Genomic DNA, 22,921 nt, shown 5'->3' on the forward strand with positions numbered 1-22,921 from the left:
GAGCAAGTGAGTGAGAGCAAGTGAGTGTGGTGGTAGATCGATCGAAAGCGATGAATATCTTTCAGCTGACTACAGGATCGTCTTCATTCTTGTTGGCGATTTTCTCAGGCTTTTAGGTGAGACAAATTCTTTTGCGTGCTCATCCCAAAGTATTTGAATTGGTATTCTCGCCCAGGGGATGCGATCTATTGTCAATGTCTTATGGTCAGTAGAGACAAGCCACATTTCGCTCTGCTACGTGGAGTCAACCAGTGCCACTCAAATTATGTGGCTGACTACAATGCCCAGACTGAACCCACAACTAGTAAGGGATAAAACTACTGGGAAGATTATTACAACTCATAAATTACGAGTCAATGGCCTGGGAGGTCTTACGATGTGAATAATATGGACCTCGCATCCATTTATAGTCTCTTAAGAACACATCTTTATTTATAGCCTTGATAGAGCACATGTGTCTTGTATGAAGAACAAAACCAATGTTTTTTCTACACTGGCAAATATAATATACTGTACAAATTGGCGTTATTATGAATACTATCTGTATGGAATCGCTGCTGGATGATCATCAATAGCCTCATGCCATTCATCACTTAGGCCCCTGATGCCCTCATACCTCAACTCTGGACCGTCACCGACTTTGAGACTGACTTGTACGGTAGTGGATTTGTCCCACCTGCTGGCGTCAACTCAGGGTCCCATAATCATTCCTTCCAGCTAGAAAGATCCGCCCCCACACATCCCGGGATCCACCAATTGTGGGTGAGGTTTGCGTCTTCCCCGGTAGATCCATCACGCAAAACCTGGGTGGTCGAGATCCTGGATGTGATTTATAACGCGATCTTTCCTCAGTATAGTTTCAAGGGCACCGAGACCCATCATCGACTCACCTCGGTCTCCAAAAAACAGGCTTTGCAATCTCGGAGGCTCCAGAATATAAACTCCTCCCCCTTGGCAGCCCTATGGACTTAGGTCGGGTTGCGGTGTTGTTGCGGCGTATATCCTGGCATGGCGTCGTGCATTTTGGAAGGGTCTTTTGCCGATCTTATATGAATAGAAAATAAGCACACTGAGTACTTGTCAGCCATTTGAGTGGATCACTTCTGGGCAAGATGCATGACAACTCGCTAATTATGCTGACTTTGCATCGCGTTTCCAATATTAGTACGGGCTTTAGACGCCTCTGAAGGTCCGGTATTCATCCGCACATGCTCACACAGGAGGTTTAATGAAGTCATTGCTCTAAGATTGCTCGGATCCTTTGTGCCGTACTCATGAGTTAAGACCTCCGGCCCCACCCGGCCCGGTATGCGCTGAGTCGAGCACCACCACAGGCGATTTCACATTGACGTCCAACGATTCAGTGTGGATTCTTTGAGTCAGAGTAACAACCGGGAAGACGTGTTCCATCGGTTTCGTTTACTACTGGCCATAGCTCATTACGATTACGCGCATGTGAAAATAGGGGTCCTCGCTGATGAGCACGGATAATTCTAAGAATTGTTACACAGGTGGGTGAAGGGGTGAGATGGCTGCAACTCAAGCGTCTTCGAAGAAGCACCAAAGTCCCCTCGTGAGGCGTGAACACTTTGAGAATGACAACACTTGAACCCTTGCCAGACCACCAACGTGCCATCGTGGAAGACGAAGCTGGCCAGCCAGTCCTCGCCAACGATGTCGCACTTCCAGCTCTTCTACCAAAGACCCTCCTGGTCAAGACCACAGCAGTCGCGATCAATCCCTTCGACTACAAGATGCCGAAAAATTTCCCTTCGGCCGGCGCCACCGTCGGTATAGACTTCGTCGGCAGAATCGTGCGCATCGACGCCGAGGCTGCGGCGCTGCGGTCGGACTTGGCGGTGGGAGACACGGTCTGCGGCTTCATCCACGGCTCGAACCCTGCCGCGCCTGACAGCGGCGCCTTTGCTGAGTATGTGCGGGCTCCAGCGCAGCTGGTGTACAAAGTCCCAGCGACTGTGAAAGTCGAAGAAGCTGCGACATACGGATGTGCTATCGCCTCTATGTGCCTGGCCTTGTGGAAGTCCTTGGGCTTGCCAGCTTCGCCGATGCAATCCTTGGCTTCTGAGAGCCCGGCGTACGTTCTTGTATATGGGGGAAGTACTGCGACTGGAACAATGGCCCTGCAACTTCTGAAATTGTGAGATCGTCCTAGTCCATGAATGATTCCATGGGTCTATCAATTCTAACATGCAGTCTAGATCTGGCTATACGCCGATAGCTACCTGCTCACCAAAGAACTTCTCCCTCGCCAAATCATTCGGAGCTGAACACGTCTTTGACTATTCTGATCCGGAGACGGCCAATAGTATTCGAAAATTGACGGCCAACAAGCTGCGATATGCACTCGACTGTATCACCGACAAAGATTCGGTGACCCTGTGCTATGCTGCCATCGGCCGCATGGGCGGCAAATACGCCTCGCTTGAGTTGTGTCCCGAGGAGTTACAAACGCGAAAGGCTGTCCAGGCCAAATTTGTGTACGCACTTGAGATATTTGGGCAGCCTATTTCATTGGGCAAGGGATACGATTCTGAGGGGAGTGTTGAGCTGTACGAGTTCGCCGTGAGCTGGTACAAAGTATTTCAAAAGCTGCTGGATGAGGGAAAGTTGCGGTCTCACCCTGTGCAATTGCTTGAGGGTGGACTTGAAGGTGTCAAAGATGGAATAGAGCTTCTGAGGACTGGGTCTGTGTCAGCAAAGAAACTTGTTTGTCTTCTACAGTGAGAAGTCGTTTGTAATGAATTGACCAATGATTGAAAGTCCAGATCGGGCAAATATATCACCACGTGCCGAATGCCTCTCAACCAAAAGTTCAATCTCAGTTCAAACGTTTCAGCCTTATTTGGGGCCTTCGAATTTTAGATTCGAATTTCCAGGACTAGAAGGGAGAAAGCGAGGGAATAAAGAAAAAGCGAGGATTAATCGAGCCACCATCTGATCCAACAGTTATTGCGGCGGGAAGCAAGTATTCCGGCGCCGAGGAGACTGGCGTGCAGGGTTTGGTTATGGCAGTTGCAATAATAGTGTGGTTACACACATGCAAGGACGGCGTTGGCACGTGCCGCCGACAGTATTTGAGGCGTCTAGTTGTCACATCCGGTAGGCAGTTCAGGTCAAGCTGGCACTCTGGAACGCCCAGAGAATATACGAGTATCTCCACGCGTTCATTCGATGAGCCTGGCTTGGAGGCACTCACGTAGTACGATGTAGAAATCAGGGGCTGGTGTGACTCGAGTGGCTCGGGGCTTCTGTGGTTGAGCAGCAAGTTCGCCCTGGCTGAAATCACTATGCAAGAAATCGTCGATTTTCAACTGCCAGCATGTTGGTGTGCCAGTTTCATGCCTGATTTGCGAGCATCGAGGCTCCTCTGGACTCAGTATCCTTGTGACTACATCTCTTACGCGTCAGGCGGAATAGGTCTGGGCAAGCGCTCGGGACCTGTTTTGGCACCACGTATCATTTTCTCCACTTTCTCCCGGATGCTATGCTTCCTACAGCCCTGTATTCATCAGAAAGGGGTTTGGAGGAGAAGGTGCCTGGATGTTTGCAACCTCTTGAGCCGGGTTGCTGTGCGACTGTAGCGGCATACGACGATTGGGTCTGTTGCTCAAGGTTATCTAATGAACAGCCTCGTCAACGACGCAGAATTTGTTTTGGAACCTGCATGGTTTGCCACTGTGACAGGCACATGGGTTTACGTAAGGTTAGGCTAAATCCTCTGCCAGGCACCTTCTGCAGTCTCTATTTAAAGGCTGCCTCGCCAACGAGGATGTAGATAGCTTCTTCTTCCTTCTGCAGAACCCACCAACCCAATGGATTGTCTTCATATTTGATCTAATCTCCAGCAAGCTGCAATAGTTACCTTGGCATTGCAATCCCGAGGTCGTGGTCATCCGGCTTCGCTGGCACGAACGGAATGCCCAAGCAGTACACATACCACGGTCTTGCCACCAAATCAACAGTCCGGCTCATCAAATTGGAAGAGTTGAAGGTGGAAGACCGAATAGCATGCAAGATTCGCTACGCCGAACAGTCCACCGCTGAATACGATGCATTATCCTATGTGTGGGGAGATGACACCCCAAGAAGAGACATCCTTATATACAACGACGATAATCACGAATGGACTTCCTTTCGCGTACACGAGAATCTTTGGCAATTCTTGGACAATATCTGGCGGCGACAGATCTTCGACCGCTGGCTTTGGACCGATTGTGTTTGTCCCAACCAAAGAGACGACGAGGAGAAAAAAGAGCAAATTCCGCGAATGGCTGACATATATCGCAATGCTGTACGAGTGATTGCTTGGCTTGGGCTGTCAGCGAGCCAAGGGGAACATTTACTCCCCATCCGGGACTATGTTCAGGCGAATGGATCCGCGCGTGCGAGAGAATGGAGGACACTATTTTCGGAGGAATCAATCCTTGCTGCCAAATCCGCGTTTTGGGCAGAATACTGGGAACGTGTCTGGATAGTGCAGGAAGTTGCGAGTGCCGCGGAGATCGTTTTCTTCGTTGGAGATGTGGACATGACATTCGACGAGGTGAGATATTCGTTGATATTTGCTAATTTTGCTATCAGTCATGTAGGCGCAAGCAGGTGAGTTCCACATGGAGATTACTGCTGTTGTATGTGACCTCCAATCGTTTCAAAAGTCAAAGGCCTCATGATCAGGTCTATGGCATACTCGGCCTGGTGGCAAACCTCAGCGACGGCACATCACCACTTGAGCACATCGGAATCGACTACGACAATCCCCCAGCGGACGTGTTCCTCGATGCTATTCTCGAATCTCATGAGTCTTGGACTCGTCCCACAACGTATTCTGCAGCAATAGACCCACTCCTGAAACGTCCCGATAACACCAAGACTTGGGAGCCGGTCTTCACTTTTCTCGCAAGATGTACAGAGAGCAATCGCACATCGCAGAGACACAAAGAGCTAGCGAAACTTGTCCTCTCAGTCAGCGATTCCTTGTACTTCATCGCATCCACTTCAGGTTCTCCACCTGGAAACGGATCCACGTTACAAGCCTTCTACAGACTTGTTCCCAATCTTATTTCCGCCTTCTACGACGAAGACATGAAACGTACCGCGCAGTCCAGCGCAGCCATGCTTGGCGTTACTCTCGCCCTTTTCAATCGCGACGACGAAATGAGCCGGATGACTGAGGACTGGAAAGCCTGCCGACGTTCCAGAGTCGAGGCTAGTTCTCCGTGGCGATGTGCTGCCCACCAGTCGTCGGCACGCGCCTGGCTCCCGTTTCAGCATATATAGTATCGGGCAATTCCAGGGAGAAAAAGTTAGAACTTTATCTGGGGCCGTATACCAAGTGGTATCAGGGGAGACGCGAAGTTCACTGCAGCATGGAAGTAGAGTGGACTCTGGGATTGGAGGAGCCATTTGAGAAGTTATGCGGTGGCCTTAAAGATACACAGAGGTCGAGGCCTTGTGAAGGTTCGTTCTTGTCGTGCGAGTTCCCCGAGGCGAATTTCCGTCTGCGCCTCCCTATTCATGAGGACTCGGGCGGCCGTTGGAGTACTGAACGGATTCACCTGTATTTTCTACCATCAGAATTTAGCTTAGGGGTATCACGATAAGTCCTATTGCTGCGAAATCGATGCCCTATAACCAGCTATGAGCCACCTTGCAGCGGTGTCCGCGTATCCTCAGACTCCTCTGTGAACCATTCGTCCTCTGATAGCTCCTCCATTGTCGGTCTCTCTCTGAGATCTAGCTTCATGACCTTGAGAATGAACCTCCTATCCGCAGCCGGGATTTCCCTCGTGGTGACTAAGTGGAAAGGCTTATCGGGTGCTCCGGAATTGTTGAAGAAGTTGATGATCGTCATGGTGTCTGGGTTGTCGCTATAAGACGGAGGGAAAGGCCCAAAGAACTTGTACATGCGCTTGAGCACAGTAAAGAAGTAGTCATCGTCGTCTGGTGTGAGTCCTTCTATTGCAGGGTTGAAAAGGTGGTAATCGCCAACGTAGAGGAGGCTTAGAATCTGGTTGTTTTCATCCTCAGAAATTGAGTTTGATTTCGCGAATAGTGGATAAATCGCAAATCTTGAATCGATCAAAAGATGGTGGTACTAGAAATGCATTGCTTACCGCGTTACCAAATGACCAGACGTCGGTGGCAGTGCCCCAATGCAATTGAAGTGTGGCTTCAGGACTTCGGCTTATGCCTGCTCCAATTAGGTGGCCCTCTCTTGCGAAGTCAGAATCCTGTTGAACCACTCCGCCAAGGTCGCCAAGTTGGATCTCTGCAAATCTTGATCGGTTTTGAGGGCCGTAATTGACGAAGTTATTGTCCAGCTTCACATCTGTGTGGACCAAGCCACCTTTGTGCAAGACCTTGAGGGCTAAGAGAATGGTTCTTGCTACTCTTTTGATATCAGGACGCGACAGGCGTTCTCTTCTGGACTCTTTTAGGAGTTCTGTATCTAGGTATTTCAAAACGATGCTCGCTGGCTCTACGGGCTCTAAGATCTCATCCAATACTGGTCGGAGGGAGGGGCTTATATGTTGGTAGCGTTTGAGAATTGAAGCCTCGTTCTGTAGCCGCCAATAATTTGGGATGCTCTTGATAATGCAGTGTTCGTCTTCCAGGTTTCTGTCACAAGTCTCAGCTTGCTGTCCGGTAGCTGATTGATGTTTCGGCGGCCAAAGGGCAGGTTTACTTTGCCAGGGTTGAAACTAGTTTAGTTTAGTTTAGTTAATGAGTCTAACTAAAAACTAAAAACTAAAAAAAAATTAGTTTAGTTAATAGGTTTAACTAAAAACTAAAAACTAAAAAAATTTAGTTTTTAGTTTTTAGTTTTTTAGTTAATTAAGTTTAACTTAAAAAGTTTTTTTTAAATTAAATAAATAAATAAATAAATAAATAAATAAATAAATAAATAAATAAATAAATAAATAAATAAATAAATAAATAAATAAATAAATAAATAAATAAATAAATAAATAAATAAATAAATAAATAAATAAATAAATAATAAATAAATAAATAAATAAATAAATAAATAAATAAATAAATAATAAATAAATAAATAAATAAATAAATAATAAATAAATAAATAAATAAATAAATAAATAAATAAATAAATAAATAAATATAAATTTATATATATTATTTAATTTATAATATTATAATATTTACTTTTAATTTTATATTTAATTTATTAATTATAATGATTATTTAATTAATATAAATATCTTTTTTTTAAATATATATATTAAATTTCTTTTAAAAAAAAAACTAACGACCCAAACTCTCGCTATAGCATAATGGTATATAGCATTGGTTTATTTTTAAAAAATAAGATGTAATATGCTTAAAATAAATTATTATTAAGGGGTATAATATTTATTATTAGCTTATTATATCTTATATAATAAGGAAATAAACTTCTTTTTTTAAAGATTTTTAAATTTTCTTTTATTTATTATTTTATTTATAAACTATATATTATTTTTATTAAGTTTTATAAAATTTTATATTTTATATAATATAATTTTTTTTAATATAATTAATTCTTTAAAATACTTATGGCTTTTTAAAAATAAAGGTTTTAATATATTTATATTAAATTTGCTAAATGGCAATTACTTATTTAAGATATAATTACCCCCCCTATGCCCCTTACCCTTAGCGTTATCACCTAAATATAATCATTAATATCTCTTTATATAAGAAATTTAAAATTATATAAAAAATACTTTTTAATAGGTTTTATTTATAACTTAATAAATAAAATATTATTTAAAATTATTCGCTCTTTAGAAAAATAAATATAAAAAGATACGTTACTTTCACCTTAAATATAAAAATTAAATACTATTTTATATAATTATATAATAATATTAAAATTTTTCTTAATATAATAATATTATTTTTATATATAGAAAGAAATTTTTAAAAATGTTATGTATAATTTTATTATCCTTGTTTATTAAGGCCTATTTACCCCTATAAATGCTTTATTTTAAAACTGAATATAGAGCTTATTAAGGCCTATTTACCCCTATAAATGCTTTATTTTAAAACTGAATATAAAGCTTATTAAGGCCTATTTGCCCCTATAAATGCTCTATTTTAAAACTGAATATAGAGCTTATTAAGGCCTATTTACCCTTATAAATGCTTTATTTTAAAACTGAATATAGAGCTTATTAAGGCCTATTTGCCCTTATAAATGCTCTATTTTAAAACTAAATATAGAGCTTATTAAGGCCTATTTGCCCCTATAAATGCTTTATTTTAAAACTAAATATAAAGCTTATTAAGGCCTATTTGCCCTTATAAATGCTCTATTTTAAAATTAAATATAGAGCTTATTAAGGCCTATTTGCCCTTATAAATGCTTTATTTTAAAACTTACTTTTAAAACTTAAATATAATAAATATACTTGAAATTAAACTTATAAGGTTTAAAATAAGTGGGTTTAATTAATAAGCTTATATAACTTATATAATAATAATAATAATAAAACTTTATAACCTTGCATTCTTATATATAATAATATTTAATATTTATTAAAAGTTTTATTAAATATAATAAAATTTAAAGATTAATAATATATAAAATATTTTTAATAAATAAAATCTTCTTTAATAATATAAAATATATTTTTTTTTTTTTAAATATTAAAGTGGGTTTATAAGTTTTTTTTTTTTTATTAATAAGTAGTTACCGTAATTTAGCGGTAAAGCGTATAATTATAATAATTACTTAGGTTACCGTTAGGAAAAGATTAGTTTATTTTCTTTAAAAAGCTATAGCTAATATTATATTAATTTATAATTATTAAGGGCCCTAGGGGATATTTTAAAACTTAATAATTTAAGTTTTATTATATTATTTAAACTTTAGGGAGCAGGGTTATTTATTAATTTATTAATGTAATACTCTAATTATAAGCTATTTTAAGAGTAAATTATACATTTCGTTATATATTTATCTTATTTATTCTTTTAATAACTATATAGTTTTAAAGCAATTATTAATACTTATATATTTTTATTCTTTATAAATTAAATTATAAAGTTTATTTAATTTATATTATATATATATATATATATTATATAGTTTTAAAGTAATTATTAATATTTATATATTTTATTGTTTTATAAATTAAATTATAAGGTTTATTTAAAATAAGTAATATATATATATATATATATATATATATATATATTATAAATTAAATAAACTTTATAAAATATATTATAAAATTTATTAATTCATTATTTCCTTTAAATCTTTAATTTCCTTTTTTAACTCTTAAATATTATTAAATTTTTAATTCTTTAATAATATTAATTCCCTTATTATTTTTATATTAAGATTAACCCTTAACTTAATAATAATATTATTAATAATAAAAAATATTCTTTTTATAGCAGTAAATATAGCTAAAATAATAAGGTATCTTTAAGCTAATATATTTAATATAAGGTATTGAAATTTATTATTTTTCTAATACTTTAATAAATCCAGCTATTTAAATATTAAAATTTATTTTTAAAAAAGTTTAAATCTTTTTTTAAAAATATATACTTTGGAATTATAAATAAGTTTTTATAAATAAATTATATACTCTTTTTTATTATTATTAAAAGAAAAATTAATATATAATTTATTATTAAAATTATAATTTTATTAAGAGGAATTAATAAGTAAAGAATTAAATATATCTTTATTTAAATTAAAAACTTTTAATTTAACTTTAATAAATATTAATATAAATATAAAAATAATAAAGAATAATTAATAAAAAGACTTATTTATTAAACTTAACCCTTAAGAAAGCTTTAATATTTTTTTTTATATTTAAATAAAAGTATAAATATTTATTTACTTAAAAATAAAATATTTTAAAGCTAGGGTTTAAAACTAAAGCTAAAATAAAAGATTTATAATTTTTTAAATTATTTTTAATTAATTTCTAATGAAAATATTTTTTTAATTTATTTAAGCTAATTTTAATAACTTTAATAAATATAAATAAATATTCTTTTTATTTATATAATTAATATTATATTTGTTTTTAAAATAAAATAAAAAGTAATTTATAAAGTTTAGCTTTTGCTTATACTTTCTCTTATACTTTTTTATTAAATCCTTTAATTTATTATATATTTAATAAATATATAATAACCCTTAAGAAAAAGTTATATATAACTTTCCTTATAATTTAATAAAAGGTTTTAAAAAGACTTTAAAAGTCTTTTTAATTTACATAAGAATAAATAATTTAAATATATTAAAAAATATATCTTTATATTCCTAATTTAAAGTATTCTTACTTATATAATTTAAAGGTTCCTTTAATTCTAAGAAAATCTTTAATATTATATAAGTAAAATTTTAATGCATAAGAGTATTTAATATTAAGTTAATATTTAATTTCTCTTATTATTTATAAAAAGAAATATTAAATAAATACTTAAAGAAATATAAAATTTTTTATAATTCTTTAATAAGGATTTACTTTATATAGCCCTTTTAATACCCTTAAATAATAAATTATTAATCTTAATATTATATTAAGTTAATATAATTATCTATTATATATAAGTTATTATATTTAAAAAATATTAATATATAAAAATATAAAGAAATTAAGAAATACTTATTATTTTTAATAATATTATTTAATATTATAGTTTCCTTAGGATTTTAAGAATATTTATTTAAATAATTTTTAATTTTTAAATTTAAAGTAAAATTCTTTAAAATATCTTGTGTTATTAAATTAATAATATATGCTATATATTAAGTAAAATTAATAAAAATAATATTAATATATAATATATTATTAAATAATAAAAGAATTAAATATTTAAAAATGCTATTAAATATTATATTAAAATAACTTTTAATAAACTTTTAAAATTCTTTAAAAAGAATAAAGTTAATATATCTTTTTTTTAACTTAAAAAATTTAATTAATTTATATATTAATTAAAATTCTAAATTAATATAAGAAATTATTACCTTTAAATAAGCTATATTAGCTTTAAAAGTTTAATAATTAAAAATAAAAGAAAATTTATTATTAAAGATAATATTTTCTTTTAATTTTAAGTTAAGCCTTATTAAATTTATTTTAAAAGTATTATTTAAAATACTTTTAATTTTTAAATGATTTATTATAAAGGTAAATTTAAAATTTTATTAGTTTTTTTTAAAAAATAATAATAAAAGGGGAAAATTACTTATAAGTTAAGGTAAGATAATAAATCTTAAAAAGACTTTAAATTTAATATATTAAAAAATAAATTATTTTTAATAATAAAATTTAAAATCTTTTTAAAGGTATTATTATTTATAAAATCTTTTTTTAATTTTTTTATTAAAATAGCAAAGAAATTAAAAGGAAAAACCCTTAAATATAATATTAATATTTATATTAATATTTATATTAATATTTATATTAATATTTAAAATAAAAGAAATACTTACTTTTTAATTAAGTCTTTTTACTTTCCTTATTATAAGGAATAATAAGGTATTTTATTTTATAATAATGTTAATAATTTAAAGCTTAAAAAAGCTTTAAATTATCTTTATATTTATAAAAACATTTAAGTAAATATTAATTTAAAAACTAAGTAAAATATTAATTTAATAAAAAAAACTTTAAATAATATCTTTTTTAAATTATTTTATATATTAATTATATAATTAAATGTTCTTAAAGAATATTATTAAATATATTTTTATTATTAATGCTTTTTAAGATAATAGCTTTATGCTATATTTAGTTAATTATAATTTAATATAAATATAATTAAATATAAATAAAATATATTTAAAAAATAAATTTTATTTATATTAAGTTATATACTTTTAAAATTAAAGAAATAACTTATTAAGTATAAGATATTAATATTTATTAATGTTTTTTCTTTTTAATAAGGAGGAATATATGAATAAATAAATTATTTTAAAAAATATAAATATTTATTTTCTTAAGAAGAGAGAGTTTATAAGTTAAGGAATTAAATTTATCTTTTATAATAAAAAATATTTAAGAATTTTCTTTTAAAAAAGAAATATTATAATTCTTAATAGAAATTATTAAAGAATTAATAAAAGATAAGGGAGTAAAAAAAGATATTTTATTTATATATAATAAATAAAATAATAAAAGTATATAGGTAGTTAAGGTTTAAGGAAATAATAAATAAGTAAAGTAGGCTTGAGGAGTAATAAAGAAAGAAGAAAGAAAGAAAGAGAGAAAGAGAAAAAGAAAGATTTATATATAAAAAAAAAAACGGATAATTTATTCCTTTAAATCAGCTAAATATTTACCTAAAGAAATATATAATATTTTAATTTTTAAAATATTAACAAGCTTTTAAAATAATATAAAAATATATATAAATAAAGAATAATTTAAGGAAAATTCTTATATATTTTTTATATAATTATTTAAATATAGTTAATTTAAATTTAAATAATATATGTTTTTATTATAATAAAATCTTAGGTTTTAAAACTATTTAATTTAAATAGTTAATTACCTTAAACTTCTTTTAAGCTAAAATAAGCCTTATAGCTACTTATAAACTTAAAGTATTTATAAGGGTAAATAAGCCTTAATAAGCCTTATAACTACTTTTTAAGTTATAATATTTATAAGGGTAAATAAGCCTTAATAAGCCTTATAGCTACTTTTAAAGTTAAAGTATTTATAAGGATATATAAGTTTTAATAAATCTATTTAAATAAATTTATTTATTATTTATAGAAATTTTTAAATATATATAAAAATATAATATTTATATTTAAAAAAAATTTAATATTATTATATAATTTTATTAAAAAGTATTTTAAGTTTTTATTTAAGGTAAAACTTAATTAAAGTTAAATATTTATTTTTTTAAAGAATAAATATATTTTAAAAGTTTTTTATATATAAAAATTAAAATATAAGCTTTTAAAAAATATTTTATTTATATTTATAGCTTTATAAATTATTAAGATATTAAAGATTATATTTAAGTAGTTACGCTAAGGGTAGGGGAAAGGGGGGGGGTATAGGGTATATATATTATATATAATATATATATATTATATATACTTATAAGAAAGCTAAATTATATATATTTCATAATTTCATAATATATATAATATAGTTATATATAGTGTTAATAAAATTTATAATAATTGCTTATAATAATTATAATAATGTTTATTAATTTATTAATATATAAATATAATGTAAATTCCTTGCTTATAATTATATGCTATATTATATATTAATAGCTAAGGGTTTAAACTACCCTTAAAATAGATTTTATTTTATTTTTAACTCTTTTAATTCTTTTAATTCTTTTAATTCTTTTAATTCTTTTAATTCTTTTAATTCTTTTAATTCTTTTAATTCTTTTAATTCTTTTAATTCTTTTAATTCTTTTAATTCTTTTAATTCTTTTAATTCTTTTAATTCTTTTAATTCTTTTAATTCTTTTAATTCTTTTAATTCTTTTAATTCTTTTAATTCTTTTAATTCTTTTAATTCTTTTAATTCTTTTAATTCTTTTAATTCTTTTAATTCTTTTAATTCTTTTAATTCTTTTTATTCTTTTTATTCTTTTAATTCTTTTAATTCTTTTAATTCTTTTTATTCTTTTTAATTTAATTAATTTAATTTTTTTGTTTTTTAGTTAAACTTAATTTAATTTGTAGTTTTTTAGTTTTAATTAATAGGCTTGACTAAAAACTAAAAACTACATTAAGTTTTTAAAAAAGTACTAACTCAAAACTAAAACTAAAAACTACATTTAGTTTAACTAAAACTCAAAACTAATTTTACAACCCTGTACTTTGCCATGTAGACGACACCGTCATCAGCAGAGCGATACTAGTATAGATCCCGCAATAGAGAATAAGATGAGAGTCGGCCTTGCAGCAACATGCCAGGCTTGAGGAATGACAGCATGACGCGCCTGGACTCTGGAGCCACCTAGTAAATCAGCACCAAGAACAAGAGCATGGATTCAGGAAAAGCTCTAGTGGGAGTATATCTCGAGTCAAGGAAAGGAACACATGCAGCTGAAGGATTGCCAGGCAACCAACTGAACTTCTTCATGAACAGGGTATAACCCTGACGCGGCCGTGTAAACCTCGGTCCATATATTCAACGTCAGGCCTGTCTTGCTTCTCGGCCAGCTTTGCTCCAACCCAACAGCCAACACGTCAGATCAACCAATTGATCCCTGATCTTGGTTCATCGGCTCACCGGCTGTCTCTTCCCTTGCCTTCGTATATGTGCACAAGATCGCCGTTGCAGCAAGACAACCTGCCCCATCGGAGCAGCCGGCGTGGTGTTGTGTGTTGGGAGTGGGTGGGCGTGCCTGCAGGTCCTTCGTCGACGCTAATGCAGCAGCACGGCGAGGGCTGCGTCCTCGCCAACCCGATCTATTCCCAACGCGCATACGCGAGTGCCACCTCACCTCACCTGGCCCAACGAATGCACTCAGCTTTTGTCTCTGTCTGACATGTCCTGACTGCCTGACTGTGTAGAGCTCGTCTCACACCCCACTCGCTCCCAGCCCTGTCCGGGCAAGGGCTGGTAGGACGAGAGGCAAATGCTCGAAGGAATCGCGCCACATCTTTGCTGCTTACCGTAGTACACCCTTCCTGACAGCTACCCTGAACCAGTGTTCACACACACACACACCCCCCGGGCCTACTCGCCCCGCCTCATTGCCTTGCTGGCTGAGTCCAGACCAATCCGGTGACCTCCCGAATCTCACACAGCAGCAGATGGCGAGAGGGTAGTGCCCTCGCGCCGACCGACGCCTCCTGCACCTCGGGGTCGCATCCCGGCCGTCTATCCGGAGTGGGACCCTCCTTCTCTTGTGCTACCTTCTCATGTCTTGTTCTCTTTTTACCTTTTGTCTCTCTTTCTCACCTGCACTCCCACAACGCCCCGCATCGCAATGAGTCCTATCCTCTACGCCGGATATGTTGTGAGCTGTTACCAAAGCCGAACCCCTGTGTCCTGAGCCAGGGACTCCTCAGCCCCGATGGTCAACTTCAGCGGGGACTAAATCACCTTCTCACGATGCGCCTCACACTCGCCCTCGCGGCCCTCGGCCTGGCCGTCGAATATGTCGCCGGGCAGCAGCAGTGGCAGGACTTCGGGGCCATGCCGGACCTCTTGAAGCAGCCCTTCTACGACGCCGTGGCCCGCTCGCCCTCGCTGGCGAAGAGGGACGGCGGCTGCGATGAAGGCGAGCATCCATGTGAGCAACACTCCTCCGTCTCACAGTCGTCCACGCTCCTGCAGCCTTGAGAGAAAGAGGGAGAGAGAAGAGCTAATCGAGTCACCGGTCCCCCCTCTCCCCAGGCTCCGACGTCAACTCAACCAAATGTTGCGCAAACACCCACTACTGCATCATAAACGAGACCGACCTGGCCGTACAGTGCTGCACGCTCGGCTCGACCTGCGGCATGACGTGCCAGCCAAACCAGTTCTACTCGCAGATAACAACCACGCAGACGACCTCCGGCTCCACGACCGTCGGCACAGCCGGCGCGTGCATCGGCCGCAAGTGCCAGAGCACGAACTACCTCTGCCCGGAGTCCATGGGCGCCAACTGCTGCGCCTACGGCCAGGACTGCGCCAGCAGCGGACAGTGCCTCGACTACGGCGCCGCAACCAGCACCAGCAGCGGCCTCGCGGGGCCCACGGTCGCCACCATGATCCCCTCGGGCTGCTCCCTCCAGGGCGACTCCACCTGCTCCGTGGGCGGGGCCGGCATCGCGACGACGACGGGGTGCTGCGGCGCCGGGTACACGTGCGCCGTCTCGTCCAACAAGGCCATCTGCACGAGTGTGCAGCCTACCTCTTCCACCTCGGGGCCCATCCCCACGGGGTCCGGCATCTCCATCGTCCCGCAGCAGCGCGGGCTCTCAGCCGGCGCCAAGGCAGGGATAGCCGTGGGCGTGGTGATCGCCGCGGCCCTCGTCATCGGCGCGGCGACGTGGTTCTGCATCAGGCGGCGGCGCTCGGGGCGGAGCACCACGACGGGCAACGAGATGGCCAGCGGGATCAACGGCGCGGGCACGGGCACGGGTGGTGGCAGAGGCAGCCACCACCTCGCCGCCGCGGGCCGCTTCGAGAGCGACGACGGCGGGCTGCGCCCCTACGGGCCCAGCTCGGGCCCGCACATGTCCGAGGTGGACGGGTACGCGGCGTCGTCGTCCGCGCGGGGCGGACCGCTTCCCGGGCTGACGAACGACTACTTCGGCCCCGCCGCCGCGAGCGGGCCGTACACCACGCCGCCTGAGCACCGCTACGGCCCTCCGGGGACGTCGCCGGACTACCTCGCGCGGCCTGTGCGAGGCGAGGGGGGCACCCCGCACGGCCCGGATGACATCGCGGCCGCGGTGGAGATCGGGAGCGGGAAAAAGGAGGACAAGTTCACGCCGAGGCTGCCGTCCGATCAGGGCAGCGAGCTGGACGGGTCGGATACTAACCTGGCGCTGCGGCGGCAGCAGCAGCAGCAGCAGCAGCAGCAGGCTGCGCGGCAGGGAACCAGCTCACCACCCGTCAGGGACAGCATTGCCGGGCGGTTTGAGCTGTATGGCACCGACGTGCCTGTTGGCGGTGGGAGTGGAGCAGTGGACACGCGCGCGCCGCGGCCGCTGGGGACACCGGGGAGCGAGTTGAGTGCCAGCGAGCTGGGGACGCCGAGCCCCATGAGCCACGAGGAGCAGCAGCAGCAGCAGCAGCAAAGTGGTCCGAAGGCGGCGGGATGATAGCATGAGATACAGGATATAAAGTGGTCTAACGGAAATATATTTAATGTCTTTCTCCAGTGTATGTTAAACTCCATAACCGTGGTATCAATTATGTCCTTAATGGAATAAACAATCGCCTTTCTCTCCATCCCCTTCCCCCTTGGCAGAACCTGATGTTGTACAAGTAATATTACAGAAGAAATACCACTATTTCTCCTTTCCAGGTATCTCGTGTATTTCCCAACGCCGCCCGCTGAATGACGACCAAAACAAGGGAAAGAAAAGCACCATGACAAAAAGGAAAAGCCCCGGATGTATCCTCCAGTCCCATGCACCAACATCACTCAAGCAACAGCTCCTCCGAAGGGAGCATACTGCTGCAGGTCCTTGACCAGCTCGTCGACATTAGGAAGGTGGCGGCGCAGCATCTCCTGCTTGACGAGCTGGTTCAGGGTGTTGTCCTCGGCGACCCCATTGGCGGTAGAATCGCCGCTGTCGCCGTCCCTCCTCTTGTTGAAGGCCCGGCTGAGCTTGCTGGGGCTGCGCTGCAGCAGCGCCGCGGCGCCGGAGCCGTCGGAGCCGGCGCGGGGCAGCGACGGGGTCTCGGGCATGAGGTAGAAGTAGAGGAACTCCATCGTCTTGAACTTGACGTCGCGCGCGGTGGAGCGCGACTTGAAGATGGACGAGACGGTCAGCAGGCCGTCGAGGTTCTCGAAGGTGCGCGTGTTGCGCGGGGTCTCGAGGAGGGCGACGACCAGCACCAGGAGCGTGGCGGCCTGGATGGCCGGGCAGTTGACTGGCTCGAGGAGGTCGAGGAGGAGCTGGGAGGGGGTGGAGTCAGCACACATTGTCACAGCCAGGGGTGGTGGGCAGAAGCCCGGCAACGGTGGGGAAGTGAAGGAGAGACCCACGTTCATGCTCTGCTCGCGCGAGAACAGTAGCCTGCTGGGCGGGTGCAGCAGCAGGGTGCCCTGCAGGGAGTCGAGGGCGCTCAGCATCAGCAGGTCCATGCTGCCATCGTCGCTCTTGGCCAGCAGGCGGTCCAGGGTCTGGATCAGGCGCGTGGCGATGTTCCACTGGAACCCGTCCTGCAGCTTGAAGAACTCGCGGAAGGCGGCGTCGCCGCTCAGGTCGGAAAGTGGGAACCGGGAGGCCGCTTTTGCCGCTGCCGCTGGTTGTTCCGGTTGTTGTTGGTGTTTTGGGCCATTGGAGGGGCTCGTGGTTGGGGACTTGTTGTTGTTGTTCTTGTTCCGGTTGGCCGCGTGGGCGGACAGGCAGATCTGGGCTAGCAGGCCCTCGACCTGGCGCAGGCCCTTTTTGACTTTTGGCCCGTCATAGGAAGAGAGGTTGTCGAAGGCGACAGAGAGTAGGGTCTCCATCGTGGGGTTAGTAGCACGGGTCGCTTGGGTTTCGGGTGTGGATGCGGTTAAGCTGGGGTCCGAGGATGAGGACGGAGGATTCCAGACAGCGTCGGCGATCGGGAAACGAACTGCAGACTATCTATGCTGCGGCGATTGACAGCAAGAAGGGTAGATTATGAGGTGGGTTAATGGTAGAACAGAAATTTGGTTGAATGAGCAGACAGCAGGCAACGGCTCGAATATGAATGAGAGTCAGAGCTGACGGTTGGGCTCTTTTCAGCTGGTGCTGTGCCGTGTCAGGTCGAGGGTCTCGAGTGTTCGGAGTTGGGCTGGATCGGGTCGGTACGTCAATGTGGAGGAAGATGAGGATGAGGATGATGATGGGACCCGCTGCAGAGTGGATACCAACAGTGTTTTGGGCTGGAAATAAACAACACACTACAGGCTCCTGACGCACCTGGCTGCATCACTGTGGATTCGCATTCCTGAGCCTCGTGGGGAGGGAGAGGGAACCATCCTTTGTATAGAATCAATTATCCAGTTTGGCCTGCTGGATACAGTACTGTCTTGATTGATTTGTTTGCATTTCTGGATTATTTGGAGATAATCGGCTATCGATAGGTGGCAGGGCAACCACACGCACAGCAGCCAGCCGTCTCCCACCAGCAGCAGGCATGTCCCCTCCACCTTACACCCGCATGCACCCTGCATCTGGGTTGCCGTTTTGGGTGGGCATGGTGACAGGCGGAGATCCTCCTGTGTGCTCTGTAGATCAATCCCCACGGCCAGACAGCTCAAGTAACAAGCCACCCTGCCATCATGCCTCGTGATGAGGGTCCTGTCTGAGGGTACCACTATCTGCATTAGAATCTGCAGCCGCATGTGCTGCCCCTTCAATTCTTCCCCACGATGGTTCCGAGCTTGACTGAATCAAGGTTGAGTACCCACGAGTCTGCCTGCACTCGTCCAGGGGCGCATATTTACACGTCTGGAAACGGCCCATCACCGCATGGATACTGCTAGGCTCTGAACTAGAAAGAAGATAATGTCAGAGCGTGCAGTGACAACGTTACCCTATGGGCTCGTCCGGCGACCGTGTCGAAGAGCCAATTCTGTACCTGCAGCCATCTGATGGACAATTTGTTTCACCTTCAATGCTTCAGTCCTGTCCTTTAAGTGCGTACTCAAGCAGTGCTGTCTTGCATCCTGTATGGTCTATCTGGACTGGTACCTTCTCAGGATAAAATATTGCGTTCCCTAGATTATTGAATACTCCAGAATCAACCCCATATCTTCATCATTTTTTTCGAATCATCAAAGCCGTTGCAAAAGACTGCGGTGGAACTGGATTGATGATTATCAGCTACCTGGGTACGCAGCAAGGTTAGGAAGGCTCCCCCCCCCCTCTTCCCATCCACCCCCACTCCACACAAAGGCACCCCGCCGTCACATCACCAGGGTTCAACCTTCTGGGCAAAGCTTCCTCAACCCGTGATGGGTCCTTTGTCGTCATCAAGCTGCACGAGAAAAAAGCATGTGAGCGGCCAGGCTAGTCTGCAGCTCTCAGGCTCCAGCTCCGCCCGTTGCGCTGGTTTGCAAGTGCGGTGCAGCAGATGGTGATCCTGCCCAGCAAAAGAGACGGTCCCGGTGTAGCCGCACAGCCGCGAGGCCACGCATGCATTCGCTCGACCTCATCCGCTTGAAAAACCCCATGATCTTGACCAGATCCCCGTGCTGACCGCAGCAGACGCCAGCAGTTCTCGACGAACCATCGAACCAGCCTGCGGGTCCACCAAGCTTGTATTCCAATTCGTTACGTAGCATCGCACCACGAACTGTACTTGCCCGGACTCATCCACCTCCTTCCACCTGGCCTCGCCCCCAGCGTTCCGTGCCAACATCACCAGACAAGTGCCTATCCACCCAACCAACGCGATAAAGGGGCTCCCACCCCTTGCTCTACCCACTGCAACGCTCTCCTCACCCCTAGGCACCAACGTCCAGAAGAAGCATGCCGACCCCCTCCAACTCGAGCTCCAGCAGCGTCTTCCTCCAGTCGCCCAATGCTATCCCTCCACGAACATCCTCCACAGGACAGCACACCACCAGTCCCTCCCTCCTAGCAGCAGCTGCCTCCCCCTCGTCAAGAGCTTCAGTCCTGCGCCCCGTGCCCGAGGGCGACTGGATCGGGTCCGGCACGCCGCCTCACCACCACACCCGCTCCCCTCCGACCGCAGGCTCCTCCTCCCACTCCAAGCGCCCGCGCCGCTCCTCGCTGCCCTCGACGTCGATCCTCGCCAACATGGCCCAGAACCCGCCCCCGCCGGACCCCTCGCGCTATGCCCACGACGACTTTAACTTCATCGGCGGCCGCAAGTCGTGGGCCCCGGATAAGGACCGCGTTATCATGGGGCCATTCGAGTACCTCAACGAGCAGCGCGGCAAGGACTTCCGCTCGCAGCTCATCGCCGCCTTCAACGCCTGGCTGGACGTGCCGCCCGCCAGCATCGAGGTCATCACAAAGGTCGTCGGCATGCTGCACACGGCCTCGCTGCTCATCGACGACGTCGAGGACAACAGCCTGCTGCGCCGCGGGCTCCCCGTCGCCCACTCGCTCTTCGGCGTGCCCCAGACCATCAACTCGGCCAACTACGTCTACTTCTGCGCCCTCGAGGAGCTCCAGAGGCTCCGCAACCCCACCTGCGTCGCCGTCTTCGCCGACGAGCTGCTCAACCTGCACCGCGGCCAGGGCATGGACCTCTTCTGGCGCGACACACTGACCTGCCCCACGGAGGACGAGTACCTCGAGATGGTCGGCAACAAGACGGGCGGCCTCTTCCGCCTGGGCATCAAGCTGATGCAGGCCGAGAGCGCCCGCTCGGGCGCCGCAGCCGAGGCCGCGGGGCGCGCGCCCATCGACTGCGTCCCGCTCATCAACCTGATCGGGCTCATCTTCCAGATCCGCGACGACTACCAGAACCTGCGGTCGGCCGAGTACAGCGACAACAAGGGCTTAGCCGAGGACCTGACCGAGGGCAAGTTCAGCTTCCCCGTCATCCACGCCGTGCGCGCCGACCCCTCCGACCTGCGCCTGCTCAACATCCTGCGCCAGCGCACCGCCGACGACGAGGTGAAGCGCTACGCCGTCGCCCACATGGAGGCCGCGGGGAGCTTCGACTACACCCGCGCCGTCCTTGACGTTCTCGTCGCCCGCGCCCGCCGCGTCGCCGAGGACATTGATCGGGTCGCTGCCGAGGGGGACGAGGGCCGGCCCCGGAATAAGGGCATCGGCGCCATCCTCGACAAGATGGTCATTGGCGGACCTGGGGAGATGCACTTCCCTGCCAAGAAGAACTGAGTTCGGAGTGGTGTGAGGATTCAAGGCAACAATTCGTGGAGGGAGAGCAGGTTGAGACTAGGCTGGCTGGCGTACACTCATCTCTGGCGGTGGACTCTCTGTCGGTGGACACGTGGTTGTGTAAGGAAAACTCGGGTTCTGGCGTCGGCGTGGACGGGCATCTGTTACAGCAGGCGTACCACCTGCTCTTTATGTGCTTGTGTCTATCTTTTACTTTTTTTTTTTTAATCTTCTAGTGATATCCCACGTGCGCATATACTCATTTATGTACGCACGCATCTCGGGTGGATGGAGAAAAACGTAAACAATGAGCTGGAAGGAGGAAAATGAGATTTAATTATATGAGCCCTCCTCCATGACTTCCGACCGGCGTCGCTTTACACACAACAATCTAAGTAAGACTTTGCTAAACGCTTCTTTACATGCCCCGCTAAGCGCAAGTTGACCGGAATGTGAAATATCCCTCTTCACAAACGCTGGCACGAATTCTCTCCCTCTCGGGCTGGCAGATCCGAGTAGGGAATATCTGGCTGGCTGGCTGGCTGGCGGAATGGCTGGCTGGACATCCGTGTGAAGACAAAGCAGAGGTCACACAGCACTCACTTCGGCTTTACTTCCCTCGCTTGGGCTGCTGGTGGACGGGGAAACCCGGAACTGGTATCTAGCGATTTGGCCTGGCTGAGAGGGCTTTCATGCCATGCCCATGCCCGCACCCACGCGCCCACCGAACACACGAGTGTGGACGAGTCCTTGGAGTCCCCCTTCCACGCTTTTGCTATTCGTTCACGGTGGCTCATCTCGCCTGGCGCAGAATTTCCCCATGGAGCAAAGCAAGCAAAGGATGGACATTCATTGGGCCGAAATGAAAGAGGTGCCTCATTGTCCGAAAGATTGACGAATAGATATTGGGTGGTGGATGAGGATTATCATTCAATCATATGGATGCATGGACTGCCTCTCCACGGCCGCCGTTCGATTTCCCCGTGTCTCGTCAAGTGCCCAGCGACGCGCGACAGACAAGGCACTTGTACGATCAAGCAAGCATGCAAAGCCGTCAAAATAGGCACTTGGTTGGAGGCATGTAATGTCGTATAACATTGCGTATAGGACTAGGCACCAGCCAGACAGACGACACAAAAAACAAGGCGCCATCTCTATCGACAGTATCTCCCTGTCCTCCCCCACACACCAAGACACACACGAAGAAAAAAGACGGCTTTCTTTCCGTCAAGGATAAAGATATACCAGGAGAATGATATAAAAAGAAAACGGGGGCGAGTGGGTCCCGTAGGCCCCGGAGGGGACTGCGCGAAGAAAATCAAACACGGATCCGACCCCTCCGACCCAACCTCCTTCCTCTCAGCATACATATGTATGCCTCTCCTCCCTCCCTCATTCCCACTTCGAATTCCT

At 42.1% G+C, this 22,921-nt stretch overlaps 5 protein-coding genes across 5 annotated transcripts; 3 read left to right on the forward strand and 2 right to left on the reverse strand.

Annotated features, from left to right (window-relative positions):
- Positions 1–1,595: 1,595 nt before the first annotated feature.
- Positions 1,596–5,298, forward strand: INS49_012266 (uncharacterized protein; the record flags this gene model as incomplete). The annotated part of the gene is made up of 5 exons (XM_043172970.1): positions 1,596–2,158; positions 2,220–2,705; positions 3,880–4,564; positions 4,603–4,620; positions 4,696–5,298. The coding sequence occupies 5 exons, from the start codon at positions 1,596–1,598 to the stop codon at positions 5,296–5,298; spliced, it is 2,355 nt and encodes a 784-aa protein (XP_043022267.1).
- Positions 5,299–5,656: 358 nt separating this feature from the next.
- INS49_012267 (uncharacterized protein) lies at positions 5,657–6,127 on the reverse strand (the record flags this gene model as incomplete). The annotated part of the gene is made up of 2 exons (XM_043172971.1): positions 5,657–6,020; positions 6,117–6,127. 2 exons carry the CDS (start codon positions 6,125–6,127, stop codon positions 5,657–5,659), a joined length of 375 nt encoding a protein of 124 aa, XP_043022268.1.
- An 8,980-nt stretch (positions 6,128–15,107) lies between these two features.
- INS49_012268 (uncharacterized protein) lies at positions 15,108–16,807 on the forward strand (the record flags this gene model as incomplete). The annotated part of the gene is made up of 2 exons (XM_043172972.1): positions 15,108–15,288; positions 15,393–16,807. The coding sequence occupies 2 exons, from the start codon at positions 15,108–15,110 to the stop codon at positions 16,805–16,807; spliced, it is 1,596 nt and encodes a 531-aa protein (XP_043022269.1).
- Positions 16,808–17,133: 326 nt separating this feature from the next.
- INS49_012269 (uncharacterized protein) lies at positions 17,134–18,168 on the reverse strand (the record flags this gene model as incomplete). Its single annotated transcript, XM_043172973.1, has 2 exons — positions 17,134–17,610; positions 17,701–18,168. 2 exons carry the CDS (start codon positions 18,166–18,168, stop codon positions 17,134–17,136), a joined length of 945 nt encoding a protein of 314 aa, XP_043022270.1.
- A 1,993-nt stretch (positions 18,169–20,161) lies between these two features.
- Positions 20,162–21,508, forward strand: INS49_012270 (uncharacterized protein; the record flags this gene model as incomplete). The annotated part of the gene is made up of 1 exon (XM_043172974.1): positions 20,162–21,508. The coding sequence occupies one exon, from the start codon at positions 20,162–20,164 to the stop codon at positions 21,506–21,508; it is 1,347 nt and encodes a 448-aa protein (XP_043022271.1).
- Between the last annotated feature and the right edge of the window lie 1,413 nt (positions 21,509–22,921).

This window comes from Diaporthe citri (genome assembly GCF_014595645.1).
Source record: "Diaporthe citri strain NFHF-8-4 chromosome Unknown scaffold_6, whole genome shotgun sequence".
Classification (NCBI taxonomy): domain Eukaryota; kingdom Fungi; phylum Ascomycota; class Sordariomycetes; order Diaporthales; family Diaporthaceae; genus Diaporthe; species Diaporthe citri.